The sequence below is a fragment of the Mixophyes fleayi genome, chromosome 3 (genome assembly GCF_038048845.1).
Source record: "Mixophyes fleayi isolate aMixFle1 chromosome 3, aMixFle1.hap1, whole genome shotgun sequence".
Lineage (NCBI taxonomy): Eukaryota > Metazoa > Chordata > Amphibia > Anura > Limnodynastidae > Mixophyes > Mixophyes fleayi.
In genome coordinates, this window is record NC_134404.1 from 121,224,204 (window position 1) to 121,245,626 (window position 21,423).

Consider the following 21,423-nt stretch of genomic DNA (forward strand, 5'->3'; position numbering starts at 1 on the left):
TATGGGCCTGAGTCTGAGTGATTAGAAAAGTAAGGCAAAAAAAGGACTAAATGTTCTGCGGAACAAACCATGTTACAATGTAAGGGGTGCAAATTAGTTTATTATTTTGCACATAAATTAAATACTGGCTGTTTTTTCATGTAGCACACAAATACTTGATAGCTTTATTTTTACACTAAAATTTAAAGTTGATCTAGGACATACCCTACCCCACCTGTAAATCTGTCCCCACATTTTAATTTACCTCTCCCTACAATGCAACATGGTTTTGCACAGGTGCAAATTTACTCCTTTTTTGTGCTCTGCTCTCCATAATGACTCAGGCCCTATAAGTCTAACAAACCAAAGTCCATTAAAATACGTTGCTGTGGATATGTTTTCATCTCCATAGAGAAACATAATAGATAAATCACTCACCCACCTGCTTTCTGTAGATCTATTTACCTTGGGCATATTTGCTTTAGTTTCTGCTCTTTTAAATATGAAGGCTAGTACGTCATCAAGATATAATGAAATAAAACTCAAATAGGCTAACTAGATGAAATATAAATTCATTCATGACAACGAGATATTTAAATTAATAAGTTATAATAAGAAGTTAAAAAATGATATCCCGTCTTGTTAACTTGCCAAATGCAAACTAAATGGACAAGCATATTAGATATGTGTGATATAATTTTAAAAAAACAATATTAGGACAGAAAAAATATAGGAAATTGCAGCATTTTTAAGGTATTATCCTACTCTTCACGCACAGGTCAATCCTGCAAACAGATTGATTTTATCTCACATCTAGGGGGGCAAATTGGATGAGATCCAGATTGCGCATCCCCTAGGCCTAATCACTTTCAGCGTCACTTGGCTCTATTCAGACTGATAGTGACCATTTGCAGTTATCTTCAAACCTCATTTATAAACATGCTGGAAAATTATCCTATTGGCTTATATTAAATTTGTATCAGTCATTCAGGTCATTTTCAGGCCATATACACTGCAATATCAGATAATGCACTCACACAAAAAATCCATCCCTGACCCTGTCTTCTGCTATTTTAAAATAAAAAAGTGGTCTTTAGTGAAAAAAGCTATAAAATAAATGTGGGTAGACTAAGAATTACAAAAATCTACCTTCTGTGACTTTGACCAAAAACAAGAAAAACTGGTCTGGTCGTTGAAGTGCATATCGACTCTGGTTAGAAAGAAGTGTATTTGATTTATTTTATGTCTACAGTTAAACATTTTATTGTTGTTTTGTGTTTGAATGGTTCTTGTGCGTTATTTTATTATGTATTTATTTATTCTTTACATCTAGGCATCAATTATGTGGCCCAAATACTATTGAAGTAGAAATAACTCCAATATGGAAACTGCTTGTGAAGGAGGTACAAATAAATTGCATACTTATTTATCTTATCCCACTTTTGTTGTGAACACATATTTTGTTTGTATATGCCTTTTTATGATGCTGCATATTTTTGAAAAAAGAGGATACAATTATTATTATTATTATTATTATTATCATTTATTTGTTAGGCGCCACAAGATTTCCGCAGTGCCGTACACAAAGCAAACAGTAGACTATACAGGGTGAGACAGTACAGAACAATAAACAAAAATACCAATGCTTCAGAAACTCCAGGCAGGTTAATGCAGTAGATGCGGAGTAGAAGAACAGGTGTGGAGACAAGAGAGAAGAAGGCCCTGCTCATTCGAGCTTGCATCCTAAGGGTGGGTGAAACGAAACAGACACAATTGAAGGAAGTTGGAGTGTAGGGAGAAGGACCGGGAGGAGAAAGGGTAGAACGTTAGGAGGAGATGCGGGGTTAGGTAGAAGGTTGGTAGGCTTTGAGGAACAGGTGAGTTTTGAGTGCTCGTTTGAAGGAGCACAGATTAGGAGAGAGACGGATGGAGCGAGGGAGGTCGTTCCAGTGAAGGGGGGCAGCACGGGAGAAGTCTTGGATTCTGGAGTGGGAATTGGTGATAATAGTGGAAGAGAGGCGGCGGTCATTAGCTGAGCGTAGGGAGCGGGCAGGAGTGTGAATGGAGAGGAGGTTAGAGATATAAGGGGTCGTAGATTGAGAGAGAGCCTTGTACATGGTGGTAAGGAGTTTGAAAAGGATTCTGTAGGGTAAAGGGAGCCAGTGTAAGGCAAGGCAGAGAGGGGAGGCAGAGGAGGAGCGGCTTGAAAGGAAGATGAGTCTTGCAGCCGCATTGAGTATAGAGTGGAGGGGTGCGAGATGGGAGTGGGGGAGGCCAGTAAGGAGGAGGTTGCAGTAATCAAGGCGGGAGATGATGAGTGCGTGTATGATAGTTTTGGTGGCATCCTGAGAGAGGAAGGGACGGATGCGGGCAATGTTGCAGAGTTGGAAGCGACAGGCTTGGGCGAGGGGATTGAATGTGGGGGGCAAAAGAGAGAGAGGAGTCAAGAGTGACCCCAAGGCAGCGGAGTTGGGTGACAGAGGAGATGGTGGAGTAGTTAACAATGATAGAGAGGTCAATGTCATTGTTTGTTTTGGGATATTAGTAAAGCCATAACTCTAAGTTACTGTGCCTCATAGCCAAATTGGCCAATGCAAACCAGTTACCCAGTTCCACTCTATTTGCATTTATATACATAATCACACTTATTACATGTTTACCAATATGATACACATGTCTAGATTAGGGTTTTCTCCCCAGTGCTTGCTGTATTATATTGCTGTCTTATTCAACATGACTCTGGGAAACTTCAGAAGCACTTATCTATCTATGTCTCCCAGGACCCTCTGCTGCCACACCTTATTATATAAATTACTATAGTTTTAGTTATGTCCATGGAAGTTAGAAACATTGTTAGCGGTGAAACTTTATTCATGAAATTCTATATATGTATTTTTTTTTTACAGATTTTAAACCCATTTTACTGTTTTGAAGTGTACTCGCTAAGTACATGGCTTGCAACTGGTTATATTGAATATGCTATGGTCATATTAATCTTGACCATCTTGTCTGCTCTTCTTACCATTTACTTGTTGAGAATGGTAAGTTTTATATTGTTTATTTAGCTATATTTGCTCCTTTATTTTTGTTTTACTTTTAATGAAATGTATTTGTTATTGTTATACTTTTATATAACATGTTTTTTTTCTGTGTTTTATTTCTTTAGCAATCTGTTAAATTGCACCGCATGGTCGAAGACCATAACAATGTTATGGTCTCTGTGCTTCATAAGAATGGGGGTAAGGATGTTTTTTTCTCCCTATTTAAAGTAACACCAACTTTTTTGTGCTGATAAATTTTTATTTCCTACAGCTTTAAAAAAATCATTATGAATTGATCTACCAATAATAAAGTACAACAGTGTTCACAGTCTTGCATTGGTGGATCTATCAACATCAATCAATCAATCAATCAATCGATAATTAACCTATGAACATAGGGAGTTACCATTACATGCTACTATTTTGTATTTATTTTGCCGGCTGCACAAAATACCTAGTTTCCCCCACAATTATGTTAAATGTTAAAAGTTTGCTTAGGAACTAAACAACTATGCATGTACAACCGGTCTGTCTAGATTCAGTGCAGGACAACCTGCAGGTAAGTATTGTAGCATTTAATTTGATGCTGTAGGCCAAGAATCAATTTAAACAAAGCATACCTTTACTGTGCTTTTACAGTCCTTTCTATTTGACTGCCTACAGTAGATGGATGTAGGATCAATATAGAAGTAGAATAGGGAAACTGAAAATAAATGATAATTAGAAACTGTAAAACTGAGACTTATAGGGAAATACAACCTCAGTTCATATAGAATTACAGAGGGCAAAAAAAGCAATATTTAGCTATAAGTTTCCGTAGGAAGATAAATAAGCACCACAATGTTAGTGTTTTGTGAGATAGTAGACTTTCACAGAAAAAAATAATTTTTAAACTGAAATATGCAGCAAACATTTGCCTAAAAGTTCTTTCCCAATATTTAACATTGGATCCACAATTTTTTTTCTAATACATTAGTATAGCGATATGCTATATAAATGATGCAGAGTAATTGAATAGTTACTGGATTGAGGGATGACAATGGTTAATATAAACATGATTGTTACCTGACATACAAAAGTACAACTGATGAATGTGACTTTTTTGAAAACAAAACTGACAGATTAAGTGACAGAATGAGACTTATTAGCATACATTTGGAGCACTACTCTTTGGGACAGTTGAGGGTCCACTGCTATTACGACACATTCCGGTTAACTATTTTCATTTAGATAAGTGCCAAAAATAAAATACGCACAGATATAGCTAGTGTCAAACTATATTTAATGCTGGGTGATTGTGCTGACATTGAAAATGTGTGCAATACAATTTATCCATAAATAATGTTAATGTTAATCCCTAAACCAGTTTAGTGCACAATACCTAATATAGCTAACAGCATGGTTCTGTTAGGGTTCCCAGTGTGAAAACCACAGACAATAGTTGTAAATGCTAACAGAATGTTTTTATTATTGAACAAGGATCACATAGGTAACTAGGTGCAGTCAATGGATTATCATCATAAATCCATAGAAATAACAGGAACAGGGTACCAGGTTACCAGAATTAGCAGAGGCACTGGATACTGGATACCAAGCAGCACAGGGTTGCAGGTGGAAAAGGATTACCAGGTTTGACAGATGAAGCAGGATACCAGGTTAGCCAGGAGACATGAGGCACTGGGCAGTTGAATGGCCGAGACAGGTGTCAGGATTACCAGGGTAGCTGGGAAGCTGGGGCAAGAAGACTGGTGTCCAGGTATACTGATGAACTGCAGGGGGAATGAGACACTGGATAACAGGCACAAATGGTGAAGTGCAGAGTTTACCAGCTTTAGCAGATGACAGGAGGCATCAGATGATCCATGGGAAAATCAGGGAAAGGAGGGTCAGACAAGCCAGAGGTCAGAAGCAAAAGGATTCACAATAATATCAGGGACTAAACAGGAGCAGGTTCAAACAAAGCTGTGATGTGGTTCACAAGATGGAGTGCAATACATAGGAACCAAGCAAGAGTCTAATGCCAGGATGAAGGTCAGGATCCAAATTGGTGACTCACAGAAACCAGTAGCAAGGACAAAGACAGATGAACTGGCACTGGCCTGTTGAAAAAGGCAGTCTTAAGAAGGCCAGAAACAGGTGATGACAATCCTGATTTGATGATAATGACTTAACCCCTTGCAGGCAGGGAGAAACTATCCAGGTGTAAGAGCTGCACATCTGGTAGCAGAGAGGTACAGCAGGCCAAATTCAGACAAAGACAGAGTCCTAAGGTTTCCTATTGAATCATTGTAAATATATTACATTGGAGTTAGAATTACAGTTTTTTTAATGATAGATGTTGGTGATAAGTAAATGCAAGTAAAGGGCAGTTACAGATTGCACTGTGGAATAATAATAAAACAAAATAATAAAAAAATTCTTAAAAATAGGCAGCATAACTCCCCAAATCATCAAACAGCCCCAGCACTAGACATCATGGGCTGGTTTTCACAACAAAAGAGAGAACAAACGCCACAAGCTTGTCAGTGCAGTGCTGTTGTCTCTATTGGCAGGAGGACAGGATAATTTACAAGATTTGAAACTCTTGAGTTGTAACTTTGCCACCCAAAATGGTCCAGCATAAGGGGCAGAGGTCCCTAAGACCAATGCACATTATGCCAAAACAGTAAAATAAATAACACACACAAGTAGAATTGGAGAGACAACTTCCCAAAACCATTGTTCACAACTTTAAGTGTAAAATAAAATATTTCCTCTCTTTTTATCCGTCATAGACCGAATGGCTAATTCAGTCTTCTCTTCTTCTTTCTTGATCCAAAGTAATCCAAATCAGAAAAAATAATTGAAAAATTGCCATAAAAATCAGTCACCCACTGAACAATAGATGCAAAATTGTTATGAGTGAGAGTAACTGGCACTTCCTCCACATCCAGCCAGTCACAAGTAGTTTCCCACTCTGGATGTTTTGTTATTGGTTGGTGGCAAAGGGCTCTCATCTTTGATCATTTTGCAGCAGTTGTTTGTAGTGAGTGGGTGGGTTCTTTCATTTAGATTTTTCAGGGTTTTCTTTTTTCGTTTATAAGACTATATTGGCACAAGAAAGAAGAAAAGTAATTTTGATTAGCTGGGGAGAAAGAGTTCTGGGGAGTCTTTTAGTCTATTGTATTTTATTTTAACTTTATTTTAAAATTGTGTATGTAGGTTTATTTTTTACTATTTTGGTATAATGGGCAGGGATTTAAAGGATGTTTCCAGTTAAAATTTCTAGTCCAGGTGTACCAATCTCCTTAATTGCTCTTACCCCACAGCCTAAGGGGGTCGGTATGAACCCAATGCTTTTCAGTATGTGGTTGGGTAGCCTCGGATAGACGAGGGGCTATTGGGATTTTTGTACCTGCACCTCACACAGAAGTATCAGCCCTATTCTGACTAGCATGGGCCCAGACAAGACCTCACGCTGTTGCTCCGAATGGGCCACTATTCTCGAAATATAGTGCTGTTTCAGGGGCAAAAGCAGGATTTCTAGAGGGGGGTTTCCATATGCATGACTTTGAGACAAAGCAAAAACAAAACAAAAATAAACTTGCTGCAATAAACCGACAGCAGACACTTTTTTGTAGTTAAATTGTTTGATTGTAAATAAGAAGTTTGGTTGAGTCACAGAGTGTATGAGGCAAGATCAGGCTGGACTGGGGGGGTCAGAAGGCCATCTGCCCCCTGGGCCAGTCCCATCATGGGCTACCTTGGGCTGGGCCACCTGCATTTTTTAACCTTTAAAATGTTCCTAATAGGCTGCTGAATCGAGTCTTGCCCCCAGGCTAAAACTTGCCAGCCCTCCCATGGTAAGAGGTAATCTAATAACAACTAGTGCAGAAGTAACTAATGAGAGTTGTTTGCTCTACTGTTTCCATTTGTCAGTTTTCTGGAAATTTTACCCTAATCAGGAAATTTTTCGAAAAGCCCGGTAATTCTAACTTATTTTAATATTTTAAAAAATATGGCCACCACCGGGTTTGCGAGATTTTTTGGCAGTGCATGGATAGGAGAGATTTTTTCAAATGTAAAGTATGAAAATGACAAAAAGAAGTGGTACTGTGTCCATATGTACAGCATGAAAATTACTTAATGACTGTGGAGTGTCGCTATGTAATACGTACAGCAGAAAAATTGCATAAAATTAAGTGGTAATGTGCAGTGTCCGTATGTACAGCATGAATTTGACATAAAAATATGCTGTGCATTTATGTATAGCATGTAAATGACATGAAGAGAACTAATACTGTGCAGTGTCCATGCATTCAGCATAGCAAAACAATTCAGAATCACATACAAAACAGAAATTAGGCAATTGTGCTGTACTCAGAAATGAAAACTAGAATTAGAACAGTCAAATGTACATACATATAATAAAATGTTACATAGAAAAGAATGAGGCATAAATTAAGCTGTACATTAATGTGAACAGTGCTTTAAATAAATCTGACCATCTAACCAAATTAATATTATGCTACAAAGCCAATATTAATATCCTCTCACACCCAATTAAAATTATAACTATTAAAATTAGTGTTATAGCTACTTACCCAGTGCTACACATCGGTTCATTTACGTTTATATTTTCTATGTCAGACAAACACTGGAGCATTATATGCAAAACTGTAAAAGTAATACACTATTGATAAAAGTGTTGGGTGCCATTTTGTTGAGGCCAATGGTAATGAAATCATATGCAGATGCTCATGGAAATGTTTTCTAGGCTGCAGACAATGTGTTATAGTTTATTTAATATAGGTATATATTAATATGCCTATTAACTGGAACGTTCCATAATTAGAGAAACGGGGATTTCTGGGTAGCTTGAACTTCCCCCTTAAGTGTGCCACTATGTTTGTATTTTTCTGCTGTTTTGGAATGAATACAATGCTGATAGAGTTTAATCGCAGCACTCGCAGCTCTTCAATATAAGTTTAATGCTTATTTTATCATGGAGTGGCATTTGTATATTCCTGCTCGCCCTTTCGATTCAGTCGCCAGAGCAAGAACAAGCATGGTGACATGATATAACGACATGGTGATATGTTTATATGAGTAGATGCTGCAAAGAATAAATACATCTCTGGATGATTTTTGAGGTTCAGCAATTGCAGGAAACAGAGCAGAAAACTTCTGCAAAATATTCAATATTCGAGGACAAAAACAAACGTTTAACGCAAGATATTATTATTGATAAAATGTAACCTACTGTGAAATTTATAGGGGCATATACAATTAAGTGCAAAGTGCCTCCAGAATGGATCCAAAGGCACTGCGCGTTACCACAATATTGCGGATTTCCCTTTGCTCCCCATAGGGTTGCGAAGGGAAATCTGCGATTTTGCGGTACCGCATTAACATGAAAAATGTGCTGCCGCACGTAGCTGTATTGTCCGGGGTTAATTGAATATGCCCCATACAGTTTTAAAGGTTAGAGAACATATTATAAAGTTTTAGAGCAAACCACATCTACTGTTTAGTACTGTGTCTCAATATTTGCTTCTTAATATAGTACTGGGTCATTCCACATCAGATCACCCAAAAAAACATGAAATGTCCACCACCCATCTCAGATTTTTTTTACATTTTTTTTAGTTAAGAGAGGATGTCAAAACAACTATTTCTGCCAAATATCTCGACTGTCTGGCAATTAGTTGATTAAATATTGATTTTTCAATTTATTAAATATTTTACTAATCGCGGCTTCTATATCCAGTTTATTTGAAGTATCACGGGTGTTTATTAAGGAATCGACACAAAATTTGGACCCCTAAGGTAACTCTTCCTCCCGAATATAAAAATCCAAACCAAATTACTTTATCTGCCTCATGTTTTGCGTTACGACAAAAACCCACGCTTTTTTAATATAATTAAAAACGCTAGATTCAATTGACATTAGGGATCCCATTTTTTGGGGGCTGTTTAAAAAAGGTATAAATTATTACCACAAAAAAAACAGCCGGGTACTCTCTTTCATAGTGGAGAAAAAAAATAATGAAGTTGATGCTCGATTACTGCTGTACAGCATACATAATTTACACATTGTTAAAAACCATATCAAAAAAGTGAACTAAACTGAGGCAATGGGATAAAACTCCCATACAGGAAATGAAACAAACAGAAACTGATGGGAAGGGGATCCCCTTTAGAGAGACAAAAACTGAAACTTTCCAGAGAAAGAGAGAGGGAGACACAGAAAGAGTCAATCATGGCAGCTGTTTAATTGGTAGTCTTTTAAATACGGACTGCCATATTACTATTTACACAAAAACCATTGGATTATATAGCTGGGACCACTTTACAGATGAAGAAAAAGAACTTTTGATTCTGAGAACTGAAGTTTCAAATGCAGTAACCAATGACCCTGAAACCTCAGTCTGCTACCATCATGAAAAGCTTCTGCTGCTAAGATATGAAGAAACGTGCTGTAATCCTTTCTTGTCTCACAAAAAAGGAGCCAGAAAAACGTTAAAAGTTATGTCACTGAAGTGGACCAAAGAACATGGTGACTGTCAGCTTGTTGTATATTTTAGGCAAGATGATTGTGACACTTCAAACTGTGGGAGCCTGTGCGTTATTAGCAATACCCATCATCATGTAGCTATAACTGTGCATGCCTTCATTACAGTAGTTATGAAACACTTAGCAATACTATTTTCAAAATTAGAGTATGTTTACTACTTTAGTGATGGTGCTAGTGCACAATACAAGATCTGCAAAAACGATTTTTTTATTTATGCTTCAATAAGGATGACTTCAACATTCAAGCGGAATGAAATTTTTTGCCACATCTCATGGTAAGAGTTCATGTGATGGCATTGGAGGGACAGTTAAACGTCTAGCCACACGCACCAGTCTGCAGGCAGTGAAAACCCATCACATCTTGACGCCTTTGGAACTGGGCAAATGAAAATGTACATGGCATAAAGTTTTTTTACGTGTCACAAAACGAAATACAAGACTGCAAAACCAAGCTGCATAGCCGTCTAAAAACGGCAAACACTGTGGCAGGAACACGTTCTCATCACAGATTTCAGCCTATTAGTAATGATGAGCTAAACATATATCGATTGTCATTAGACGACATAAAGACATGAGGAACCAAAGTTAGTGTCACTATGACCACAGTCACAAAAAATGTGGGCAAAGTGATCTGCAACCTGGAACATACATAGCAGAAGTGTATGATAACATCTGGTAAATTGGGTATATCATTCAATGTAATAAGGAGGAACAAGATGTACTGATACACTTAATGAAACAAAACCAATCAACAAATCTGCTGTCCTGACCTTCAAGAGATAAGTGTTTTGATCCTTTTATTCATGTCCTCTGTGTAACGGAAGTGCCTAATATCCAAGGAAGTACTGGAAGGCAGTATACACTTTCTGCTGACACTTTAAGGAAAATTACAGACCGTTACAACAAGTTACAAACAAGGGAAAAAGAATGAGATTGTTGACTCAACTTCGGTTAAGGACTTAAGTTATGTTAAAGGTTTTAAATTTCATGGTTTCTTGTGTTAATTATGTATGCGATACAACAGAATCGAACATCAACTTCATTATTTTTTTTTTCCACTATGAAACAAAGTACCCTGCTGATTTTTTTGTGGTAGTAATATATACCTTTTTTAAACACCCCCTAAAAATGGGATCCCTAATGTCAAATGTAAAGTGGTCCCAGCTATGTAATCCAATGGTTTTTGAGTAAATAGTAATATGGCAGTCCGTATTTAAAAGACTACCAAATGAGCAGCTGCCATGATTGACTCTTTCTGTGTCTCCCTCTCTCTTTCTCTGGAAAGTTTCAGTTTTGGTCTCTCTAAAGGGAATCCCCTTACCATCAGTTTCTGTTTGTTTCATATTCTGTACGGGAGTTTTTATCCCATTGCCTCAGTTTAGTTCACTTTTTTGATATGGGTTTTTAACAATGTGTAAATTATGTATGTTGTACAGCAGTAATCGAGCATCAACTTCATTATTTTTTTTCTCCACTATGAAAGAGAGTACCTGGCTGATTTTTTTTGTGGTAGTAATTTATACCTTTTTAAAACCCCCTCCAAAAAATGGGATCCCTAATGTCAATTGAATCTAGCGTTTTTAATTATATTCAAAAAACGTGCGTTTTTGCCGTAACGCAAAACATGAGGCAGATAAAGTAATTTGGTTTGGATTTTTGGATTTGAGAGGAAGAGTTACCTTAGGGGTCCAAATTTTGTGTTGATTCCTTAATAAAAACCCGTAATACTTCAAATAAACTGGATAAAGAAGCCGCGATTAGTAAATTATTTAATAAATTGAAAAATCAATATTCAATCAACTAATTGTCAGACAGTCGAGATATTTGGCAGAAATAGTTGTTTTGACATCCTCTCTTAACTAAAAAAAATTTGTAGAAATCTGAGATGGGTGGTGGACAACCCTGGTTGAACTGACATGGAATGACCCTACTACAAATCATTTTTAGCTGCTAGGCTTTGGTTCTCTCCCAATTTAGTGCATTTCTATGGTTTTGTGGATTTTGTTTTGTCCATAAATAGTAACATTCATGTGATTGATAAACTCTCAAAATGCTGTTTTCAATATACTGGGTGTTGGTTTAGTTTCCAGTTACCAGAGCTGGAGACATCATATCTGAAGCTAATCTTAATGCAATAGATAGCTCATTGAGATGGGCATTGAAACATGAAGAGATTTCTGCATAACCTTTCATAGGACTAGACTTATCTAACTTATCAGGTGACATATTATGATATGGGCAGGGTAGCAATATAGTATTAACTATGTCTATGCCTTGGTCTGCTGTCAAGACTCTTGGGATGAGTAATAAAAGCTAAAAAATGTTAATGTGCCTTTACTCCAAATAGCATATCTGTAATAATCCAATTTCTTCCTTACAGTGATTAAAGAAATTAAATCCAAATACCTGGTCCCGGGAGATGTTATTATTTTACCAGAGAAGAAATGTAATCTGCCTTGTGATGCTATATTGATATCAGGGGGATGTGTTGTAAATGAGAGCATGCTGACAGGTATTTTAAACTAATACATATTCAATAAATTGTACTTAAATACCTCCATATAACACTGTAAATTAATTAACAATTATGTCACCCCATTCTCCCGTTATTTTTTTCAATAAGTGCTGCTTGCCAGCTCCGTCACTCACCTGATTCCAGAAATAAAATTCTGCTCTCATTGATAGCAGCTTGCCTAAGTAAAACAGGCAAGACCAGTACTGTGTTCCTTGTGAATACTTCACCCTTGCTAAGCCCTACAACCAAAGACTTTCCACCCAGTGCTATTGTATTAGAGCATTTGTTTAGATGTTGTTACTGACATCTACACATTTATTTTACAAGTAGCACTTACAGATAGTTGAAAGTACATATGATGTGTATAAATTAGATGGAGAAAAAAAACCCACATCTTTTGTTGTTAATGAACTTTATTATGGGTCCTATAAGTTGCTGTAGAGTTGTGCACTTTATATATATCTTTATACTATCAATGTTACCAAGTCCAAACATATTTTTATTCTATATTTATGGAACTTTTTTGTTCTTTAGGTGAAAGTGTTCCTGTTACAAAAGTTCCTTTACCAAATGAGGTCAACGGAATGCCTTGGAAAAAGTGTAATGGGGAAAATTACACTGCACATGTGTTGTACTGTGGAACAGAAGTCATTAAAACAAAGGCACCTGCAAATGGCCGAGTGAAAGCTGTGGTCTTACAAACAGGTGAGCTGACGATGGACAGATCAAGACAATCTTGTTAAATTGATGGTGAAATCATGTAACTAATGGCGCTGAATTTATTTTGGCTGTTAGATTAATTTGGCTGGGATTGCTCTCCCCTAGCTCTTTCAAGTTATATATAATGTATGAATTCCTATGATGAATGAAATGATTAAATAATTTCTTAAACCTGTTAATATATCCATTTACATAAGAGAGCAGGTCTAATGCTAATGTCTATACCTTTATGCTATGTCACCTTGTGAGTGACAGACATACAGCTAGCCTGCAAAGCAGAATTCTTGGCTAGGGTTGAAGCCTGAAAACAGGTCATGGCATAAAATCTGTGAAGCAGTTCCTGAAGGCAAATATTGGATGGATTAATTTGATAATAAAATAATCAGGGTCAAGGGTCACAAGCATTGTCAAGAATGGAACCTGGGTAAAGATCCAGGTCAGGGCCGGACTGGCCATCTGGCACTTCTGGCAAATGCCAGAAGAGCCAATGGCCATATGGGCTGATAGAGCCATCCACAGGCCCGCCCAAGCAGCAGCACCTAATGGCACTCTGCTCGACAGGCGTTGTTTTAGCAACGTGCAGCAGTGCAATGTGACGTCATGATGTCACATCATGCAGCCGTGTAGTGACTTTTCAAGTCAGCAGTGCCACAGGGTATTAGAGTTACCATTATCCGGCAGGTTTCAGGGTTTTTTTCTTTTATACCATTGAGTGTGGCCTATCTGGCCCTCTTGCCAAAAGGGCTTAAATCAGCTGCTATGTGAAGTACTAAGTACATGCATAACTGGCAATGGAAGCGTGACTGGACCTACTGCCAACATCAGGTTTCCATGTCTCTCCAAGTATGGGTTTTGTGTCTCTATTTCATTGTTCTTTCTGGCTGTGGTAATGCTGTGCTGTTCCAGCATTACATCCTTGGTTCTGTCACAGTGGACTGCTTCAGTCCACTGTGATGGTAATGGTCATAGAAAAGCGGTTCAAAAATGGAAATAGCTGTGAGGACATCCCTCTATTTACCTACTGGTAATGTGATTATTCATGGTGATCTATAAATATGCCATTTGGTAGCTGTTGCTTGGAGGAAAGTTCTGCAAAGCTCCCTCTAGAAGAGTAGAAATTACATTTGCCACGAAAAAAGTTATGTTAGTAAATTTGTCATGAAAAGGATTGTAAATCCACTGTAACAGTATCATGTGTCACATGATTAGATGTACACCTTCATTTCATTATAAAGATCCATTACTTAGCCAGTATTTATTGTTTTTTAATTAGGAGGCAAAATAAATCTATTTTCTATACTTATGGCACAATCTAGCTTAGTCTGATAGAACAATGGAGATAATTTCAGTGGTGGGGGCAGCACGGGAGAAATCTTGGATAAGGTAGTGAGATGTGGTTACTAGAGGGGAGGAAAGGTGATGGTCATTGGCCGACTGGAGAGGGCAGGATGGAGTATGTATAGAGATGAGGTTGGAGATGTACGGAGCAGTAGAGTTGGAGAAGGCCTTGTACGTGAGGGTGAGGAGTTTGAAAAGGATTCTGTAGGAGAAGGGGAGCTTGTGTAAGGCTTGGCAGAGAGGGGATGCAGATGTGGAGCAACAAGAGAGGAAGATAAGTCTAGCTGCAGCATTAAGTATAGATCGAAGAGGAGCGAGATGGGAGCGGGTGAGGACAGAAAGGAGAAGATTGTGGTAGTCGAGATGAGAAATTATCAATGAGTGGATAAGTGTTTTAGTGGCATCCTGGGCGAGGAAGAGTCTGATATAGGATATGCTATTAAAAAGCCTTTTAGATTTGGACATACAGGTAGTGGATTTATTATTAACAAACACATGCTCCAGAAAAAATAACTACGGCTATCCAATGACAACCGCATAAGCACAGACATCATCATGTATATCCTCATACAGATTCTCCAAAAACCCTTATCTGGACAACTGAAAGTCCCAAGTGCTCCAGATAATAAAACTATACATTTACCTGTGTTTTAGTTTTAGTGGTTGTGACCGGATGGGCTTAATTTATCACCTGGTCTCTGGGAGAAGAAGGATCTTCTTACACAGTTTATCTGGATTGCTTTTTCACCGTCAGTAACCGACTGTTACTGACTACTCCTAATGGTGTCACCTGCCACCAGACACTCGTTGACTTGCGAATGCCAACTGCGCAATAGTTGTAGGAGGATTTGGCTGCAACAACTAGGCTCCTTGAATGGCACCTAGAACCACTTACTTCTGGATAGCTGGTATAGCTGCTGCAGTGCTTCTTTGTTGTGGGCTGACTGATACCTCCTGACCACTTACTATGGATCAGCACTACTGGGTAGTGGGCAGAGCGTTGACACAGAAATGCTGTGTTCAACACAGGACTGCCGGGGAATGGATTACAGTGGAAGCTCTTAAGTGTTGGTCACAGGATATAGCAGGCAATAGGCATCAGACAGAACCTTCAAACAGTGAAGTTTATTGCTCAAGATACACATTAATTAGAGGTACTAGTGATCTCAAGAAGTTGAGTTGGTATAACACAGTTAAAATACAAAATATAGTTATTTTTCTACTGTTTCTGACACACATGTTGGCAAGGGGTAGCCCAGCCAGCTGATCCTAGTTGGCACTACAAAGTCTGATACATTACTTCCAATGTTTAACATTAGGATGTAATATAATCCCTAAACTTGGATTTAACGCAATTCAAACTTAACAAAATTCACATCAATCTGGGATTTCTCAAATTACTTTCTTATTCAAATAATTCCATATCTTTTTAACAAAACAGAATGCACAGGAAAAAAAGTAGCGACCTAAGGCTGTGTATTTAGGCTATAAAGATGTGCTGGTCACTCTGATGAAAAGACTTAAGCAGCATGGGTTTCCCTTTCTTCAGAAGAGTGACAGAAACAAGTTTCCTCCAAAATCTCATAATAAATCAATACAAGACCAAATGCATTTACGTACCCTGCACCAGGACTTTTTAGCGCTGCGTGGCGGTTACTAACCAGCGCCACAGTGCCCATACATCCAATATATACATATACAAATTAATAAACATTCCTTTTCATATATATTTACACCCCCTAGTGCTGCGGTTTAACCCCCTGTTGCTGGAACACATTCCAAAATGGATCCAGAAGCAAAGGCCCTTTAAATACAACTGACTCAATATACGTGTTTTGTGCTGCTATTTTTTAATGTACAGAACTTCAATTGCCTTGCTAGGATAAAAATCCAAACAAACTGTAATATGAATGGAAGAAAATGTGTGCCGATGTTGTACTGCACCTGCAATGCCACATCATAAGTCCTGCCCAGATCTAGGTAATGCTTCTAGAGAGATTGCTACTGGAAATGGGAGTGAAAGACTTTGCAGACCAGTCCAGGACATTACTTCATCGAACAAAATGGACATGACAATTGAAGAAGTGCAATATGCAATCTTATGTAGACTTTTATTAAGTTTCCATTAGCACTTCAATATCATTAGCTGAAGCCTGAATTGAAGAGTCACAAAAATATGTCTGTAGGGATTTATGATCTCCATGTGATTGTACAGAATTGTGTGCATGCATCTGTGCATGTATTTATTTCTCTAGGTCCTATTAAGCCTGCTAATAACAACAAATAACAACAAATAACAACAAATTCATAAGGGTAAGGGATTTACTAGAAAATGTATTTAAAATGAACGCCAGTAAGGGTAATCACGGTGGCTCAATGGTAAGCATTTATGTCTCACAGAACTTATCTGTGTGCAGTTTGTATGTTCTCCCTGTGTTTGCGTGGGCTTCCTCCGGGTGCTTCATTTTCCTCCCACATTCCGAAAACATACTGGTAGGTTAATTGGCAGCTGACAAAATTAGCTCTAGTCTGTGTGTCTCTGTGTGGTAAGGAATTTAGATTGTAAGCTTCAATGGGGCAGGGACTTATTCTCTGTATAGCGCTGCGGAATTGGTGGCACCATACAATTAAATGATGATGACGATTACAAGGGATGTGAAATACATTTCTATTTGGACAAATTTCCCCAATTGTACTCCACCTACGTATTAACAACATACCGACATTAAAATATTTGGAGCTAACACCTGAAATATTTTGTGTATGCACTTTTGTGGTTTTGCAGTTCTGGCTGGAAATTCACATGCTAGGACCACACCCTTCATTCATTTCAATGTTAATCCTAAAGTACTGCTCAATTAAGCATGATTTATGTCCTAAATTAGTCATGAGAGTGAGGGGTCATCGGGTCTGCCTTACTACATGTGCTAAAACAAAATAAATTATGAACTTTGTTCACAAAAGTGCCTAGAAATGTTAGTTGCCATCTAAAGTGTGACTGGAAAAGAAAATGCCTTTGCCTGCTTGCCACCCCTTAAGGACGTGAAAAAGTCCTTTTGTAGAAGAAAAAAGATTGTCTGGTTGCCTGCAAACTAGGCAACTGGGAAATGTGAACTTTTAACCCACTGAATATCATTTATCTATCTCATCCTGCAAAAACCAACTATTGTTTATAAATTGTTATGGAAAATAAGGAGCCTCGTGAGCCTAGATCACATTAAGTTGTCAATGCCCCTGATCCATTCAGGAGCTCCAATAAGAATATGCAAACTCCATGTGTGCTGCAGAAGACCAGGCACGTTCATGATCAAAAAGGACCAAATAAAACTTGCTCTGGGGGTACTACTCTTTTATAAATGAAGAAGATTAGTGAGCTATTATTTGGCCTTGTTAGACCTTTCCATTTAAAAGCACATATTTGTAACTATTGAGAACAAATACACTTCGGGTATGATTTCTGTGCACATTTTTTGTCAGCTGCATGTAATTTTTAATATATGTGTATATCTTGTTTTAAATTTAGGGTTCAACACTGCAAAGGGAGACCTTGTGAGATCGATTTTGTATCCCAAACCCAAGAATTTTAAACTCCAAAGGGAAGTAATGAAGGTCCTTTTAGGACTTATAGTACTTTCCATCATTGGAATGATATACACAGTTGGGATTTGTTCAATGAGAGGAGTAAGTACTTTTGATTTTTCTAAGCTTGGACTATGCTTTTATTATTATTATTATTATTATTATTATTATTATTATTATTATTAGTAGTAGTAGTAGTAGTAGTAGTAGTAGTAGCAGTAGTAGTAGTAAGCAGAGTGAGCCTGTTTGTATTAAGGAGAATGATATATGCTAGGGTAGGATCGGGGGAAGAACAGTGAATCTCCGGTCCCCACAGTAAAATTGGGTGGGGGCCTTGTGATGCTGCTCTAGCCTACTGGACCCCCTTACTGCTCTTTTGAGAGCAGAATGGGAGTCTTGAGAAGGGGGATGAGCGGGGCTTTGGATGGGGGGGTGATTAAGCATAGCCAGGCCCCCCTCATCTCCAGACCCGTAGTGGCTGCACCCCTATAGTTCCTCCAGTGTCAAGTTCCTTGAATTCACAAACAGATTTGCAGGCCCGGATGTGACAGCATCTCATTCATCATGTGGCAATAGACACATTTTACTAGAGCTCTTCTTGCTTGAGAATAACAGTACTAATTAAGAGCTTTATTAAAATAAGGTGGGAAACATTTCTGATGAAATAAAAATAAGGAAAATCAGGGGAGAAAAAAATCATCCGTATTTATTTTGTCATTCCATCTGAAGCTATCCAAACCAAACAAGGCATCCCAGTAAGCAGTTGGTCAGATTTAATCTGTACAAGGTGGTTGTGCTGCAGAGCACATTCTCATGAGCATTTAAGTAATGGGTATTTACATTTACAATTGCACCATGTTTGACCTGGTAAAGTATTATAAATACCAGTTTATGATTCCAGAGCCATCAATTTACCACCAAAAAATAATGCAATGCTAAATTTAATTTTTTTTGTGTTTTGGACTTAATATATGATCATGGCAATAGCATTAAGTATATAATGCTAGAAAAAGAGAGAAAATAGGTAAGTTTTATACATTACTGAATCAAAATAGTCAGTCTAAAGTAACAGGGGCACTTGAAAGTAGAGATGGGCGGGTCCGTTCCCCGAGAACCGAACCCACCTGAACTTTGCCTATCCGAGTACCGAGCTGAGTAGCTCGATACTCTCCCGCCCGCTCCGAATCTAAATCGAGGCCGAACGTCATCGTGACGTCGTCGGATCTCGGGGCTCGGTTCTCGCGATACTTGAAGATTATAAATACACGCCTCCACAGCAATCCATCGCCATTTGACAGAGGGAGAGAGCAGGGTGTAGTCACAGGCTGATTAGAGCAGGGACAGAGAATCCAATATTCTTCTTGCAATTGCTCTAACAAAAATCGCTAGAAAAGAGAGGAGGATAGAGGTTTATTATTTTTGTTTAATATTTGGCACTCCCCAGTGCTTTTGGGGTATCCCCCTTAATTGTGCATAAATATTTCCGGCTGTCAAAAGTCATATCTGTCAGCAGTATCTACCAAATAATTTTTAGCACTCCTCAGTGCTTTTGGGGTGTCCCCCATTATTGTGCATAAATATTTCTGACTGTCAAAATTACTATCTGTCAGCAGTATCTACCAAGTAATTTGTAGCACTCCCCAGTTCTTTTGGGGTGTCCCCCCTAATTGTGCATAAATATTTCTGGCTGTCAAAAGTCATATCTGTCAGCAGCATCTTACCAAATAATTTTTACCACTACAAGTGTTTTGCGCTCAGAATGGATTCAAAGCAGTCCACATATGATCAGAATGAGCAACCAGGTTCTGTCACCAGTCCTGATGTTAGTGTTCCCAGTACGTCATCTGGCCAAGGCGATGTCAAACTACAGAGTGTTTTGAAATCAGTGCAAAAAACAAAATAAATAAATAAATTTACTGTGTTGAAGCGAAAAAGAAGTGTTACTGAGCAAAAGTTAAGTGCCGATAAAAAAAAAATTGCCAACATGCCATTCTACACACGCAGTGGCAAAGAGAGAATGAGGCCTTCACCTTTGGCTATTAGTGGCAGATCCCAAAAAGTTACCGAGCCTGCAATTGGTGCACAACTACTGTTACGTGTCAAAACCGAGCTGCAGGATAACAGTAAGGCATTAGAGGATAATGTTTGCTCTGATTCACAAATTACACCAATCCCTGTGGAGAGTCCATCCGACAGTGGTATGTCTAATCGTGAGCCTTCTGTTAGTTTAGCCATAAAGAAGGGCCCTTTCAGCATTTCTGCTGATGTATACCTGAACAACCCGAGTGTAGCTGGTGATACACAAATTGAGGATACCACTTTGGAAATAGAAAAGGATGAGGGGGAGATCTGTGGAGGTGACGAGGGCGCTAATGAGGATGTTGATGATTATGATGCAGACAGATACCAAATTGCCTTTCTCAATTTCTATTTATATTCTAGATTATATAACGGCTGAATAGTTTTACCAGATACCAAACTGCCTTTGTCCATTTCTTTGTATATTCAAATTTCTAGCTCTACAGTCTATGCAGGCTGCTTTTTTTTCTATTTTACTACAAGTGGATGGGGGGGGGGGTCTGATGCAGACAGATACCAAACTGCCTTTGTCCATTTCTTTGTCTATTCGAATGTCTAGTTCCACAGTCTGTGCAGGCTGCTTTTTTTTATATTCAACTACAATGGAGGGCGGGGGGGGGCATAGATAGCCACCAAAATACCGTAGACCATTTAATTTTACTTTCTAGTTCCACAATCTGTGCAGGCTGCTTTTTTATATTCAGCTACAAGTGGAGGGTGTAATATACACCCAAAATTTTTTATTTTTATCAAAAATAGCAAAACAAAACCAAACAAAACCAAAACCAAAACATGTAAGGGCGGTTTTGCAAAACCAAAACCAAAACACAAAGGTAATCCAGATCCAAAACCAAAACACGGGGGTCAGTGACCATCTCTACTTGAAAGTGTCTGAGTGCCTCTGAAGCAAGCAACAATTTTCCTTACACTTCGATATTAAATGCATCATTGTTATTTTTATCATTTAAACATGCTTTATGATCTACCTTTTAGCTTACATACATTACTTTTTGTGCTATATTGCATTTCTGATAATATTGTGAGAGCTTATTAATTTAATATGTTTGCATTATTTCCATATATTTCATAGGTTTCAACAAGAGAATTAGTGATCACAACACTTATAATGGCAACTGCTGCTATCCCTGTCTCCCTGCCTCCAGCTTTGACCATCTGCACCCTCTACTGTCAAACACGATTAAAGAAGAAAGGCATTTTTTGCATCAGCCCTCAGAGGATTGTGTTATGTGGCCAATTAAATGTTGTATGCTTCGATAAAGTAAGTAGTCTTACATTTACAATAGCTGTGTAAAATCCTAAAAATAGTTTTGCTATCAGATACAGTAAACCTACTTGCTTTCTTTATTTATTTAAGAAATTCAAACATGTAAAGTACAGGTGCATAGAAATAAAACAATTGCTAAATAATGTTATCTACTAATTTACACACCAATTTTTAATTGGAGGAGTTTGGGGGTTATTTTCTAAAAAATAAAAGTAAAAGTCCTTTTTGTAACATTTTATTAGGAGCATCAAACATGAAACAAAAGAACAGAAGCAAAATCATACTGAAATAAGGAGTAATTACGAACAAACTTTTGGAATAACACAAGCAGA

The 21,423-nt window shown here is 38.0% G+C and overlaps 1 protein-coding gene across 1 annotated transcript in view; it reads left to right on the forward strand.

The window, feature by feature from the left end:
• The window catches only part of LOC142143178 (putative cation-transporting ATPase 13A4), a 132,364-nt gene that overhangs the window by 52,387 nt on the left and 58,554 nt on the right, over positions 1-21,423 (forward strand). Inside the window, exons 6-12 of the mRNA XM_075200886.1 lie at positions 1,313-1,382; positions 2,886-3,020; positions 3,146-3,218; positions 11,956-12,087; positions 12,625-12,795; positions 17,672-17,829; positions 20,897-21,085. Of these exons, the coding sequence (XP_075056987.1) occupies positions 1,313-1,382; positions 2,886-3,020; positions 3,146-3,218; positions 11,956-12,087; positions 12,625-12,795; positions 17,672-17,829; positions 20,897-21,085 (928 nt within the window). The remainder of the gene's footprint in view (positions 1-1,312; positions 1,383-2,885; positions 3,021-3,145; positions 3,219-11,955; positions 12,088-12,624; positions 12,796-17,671; positions 17,830-20,896; positions 21,086-21,423) is intronic.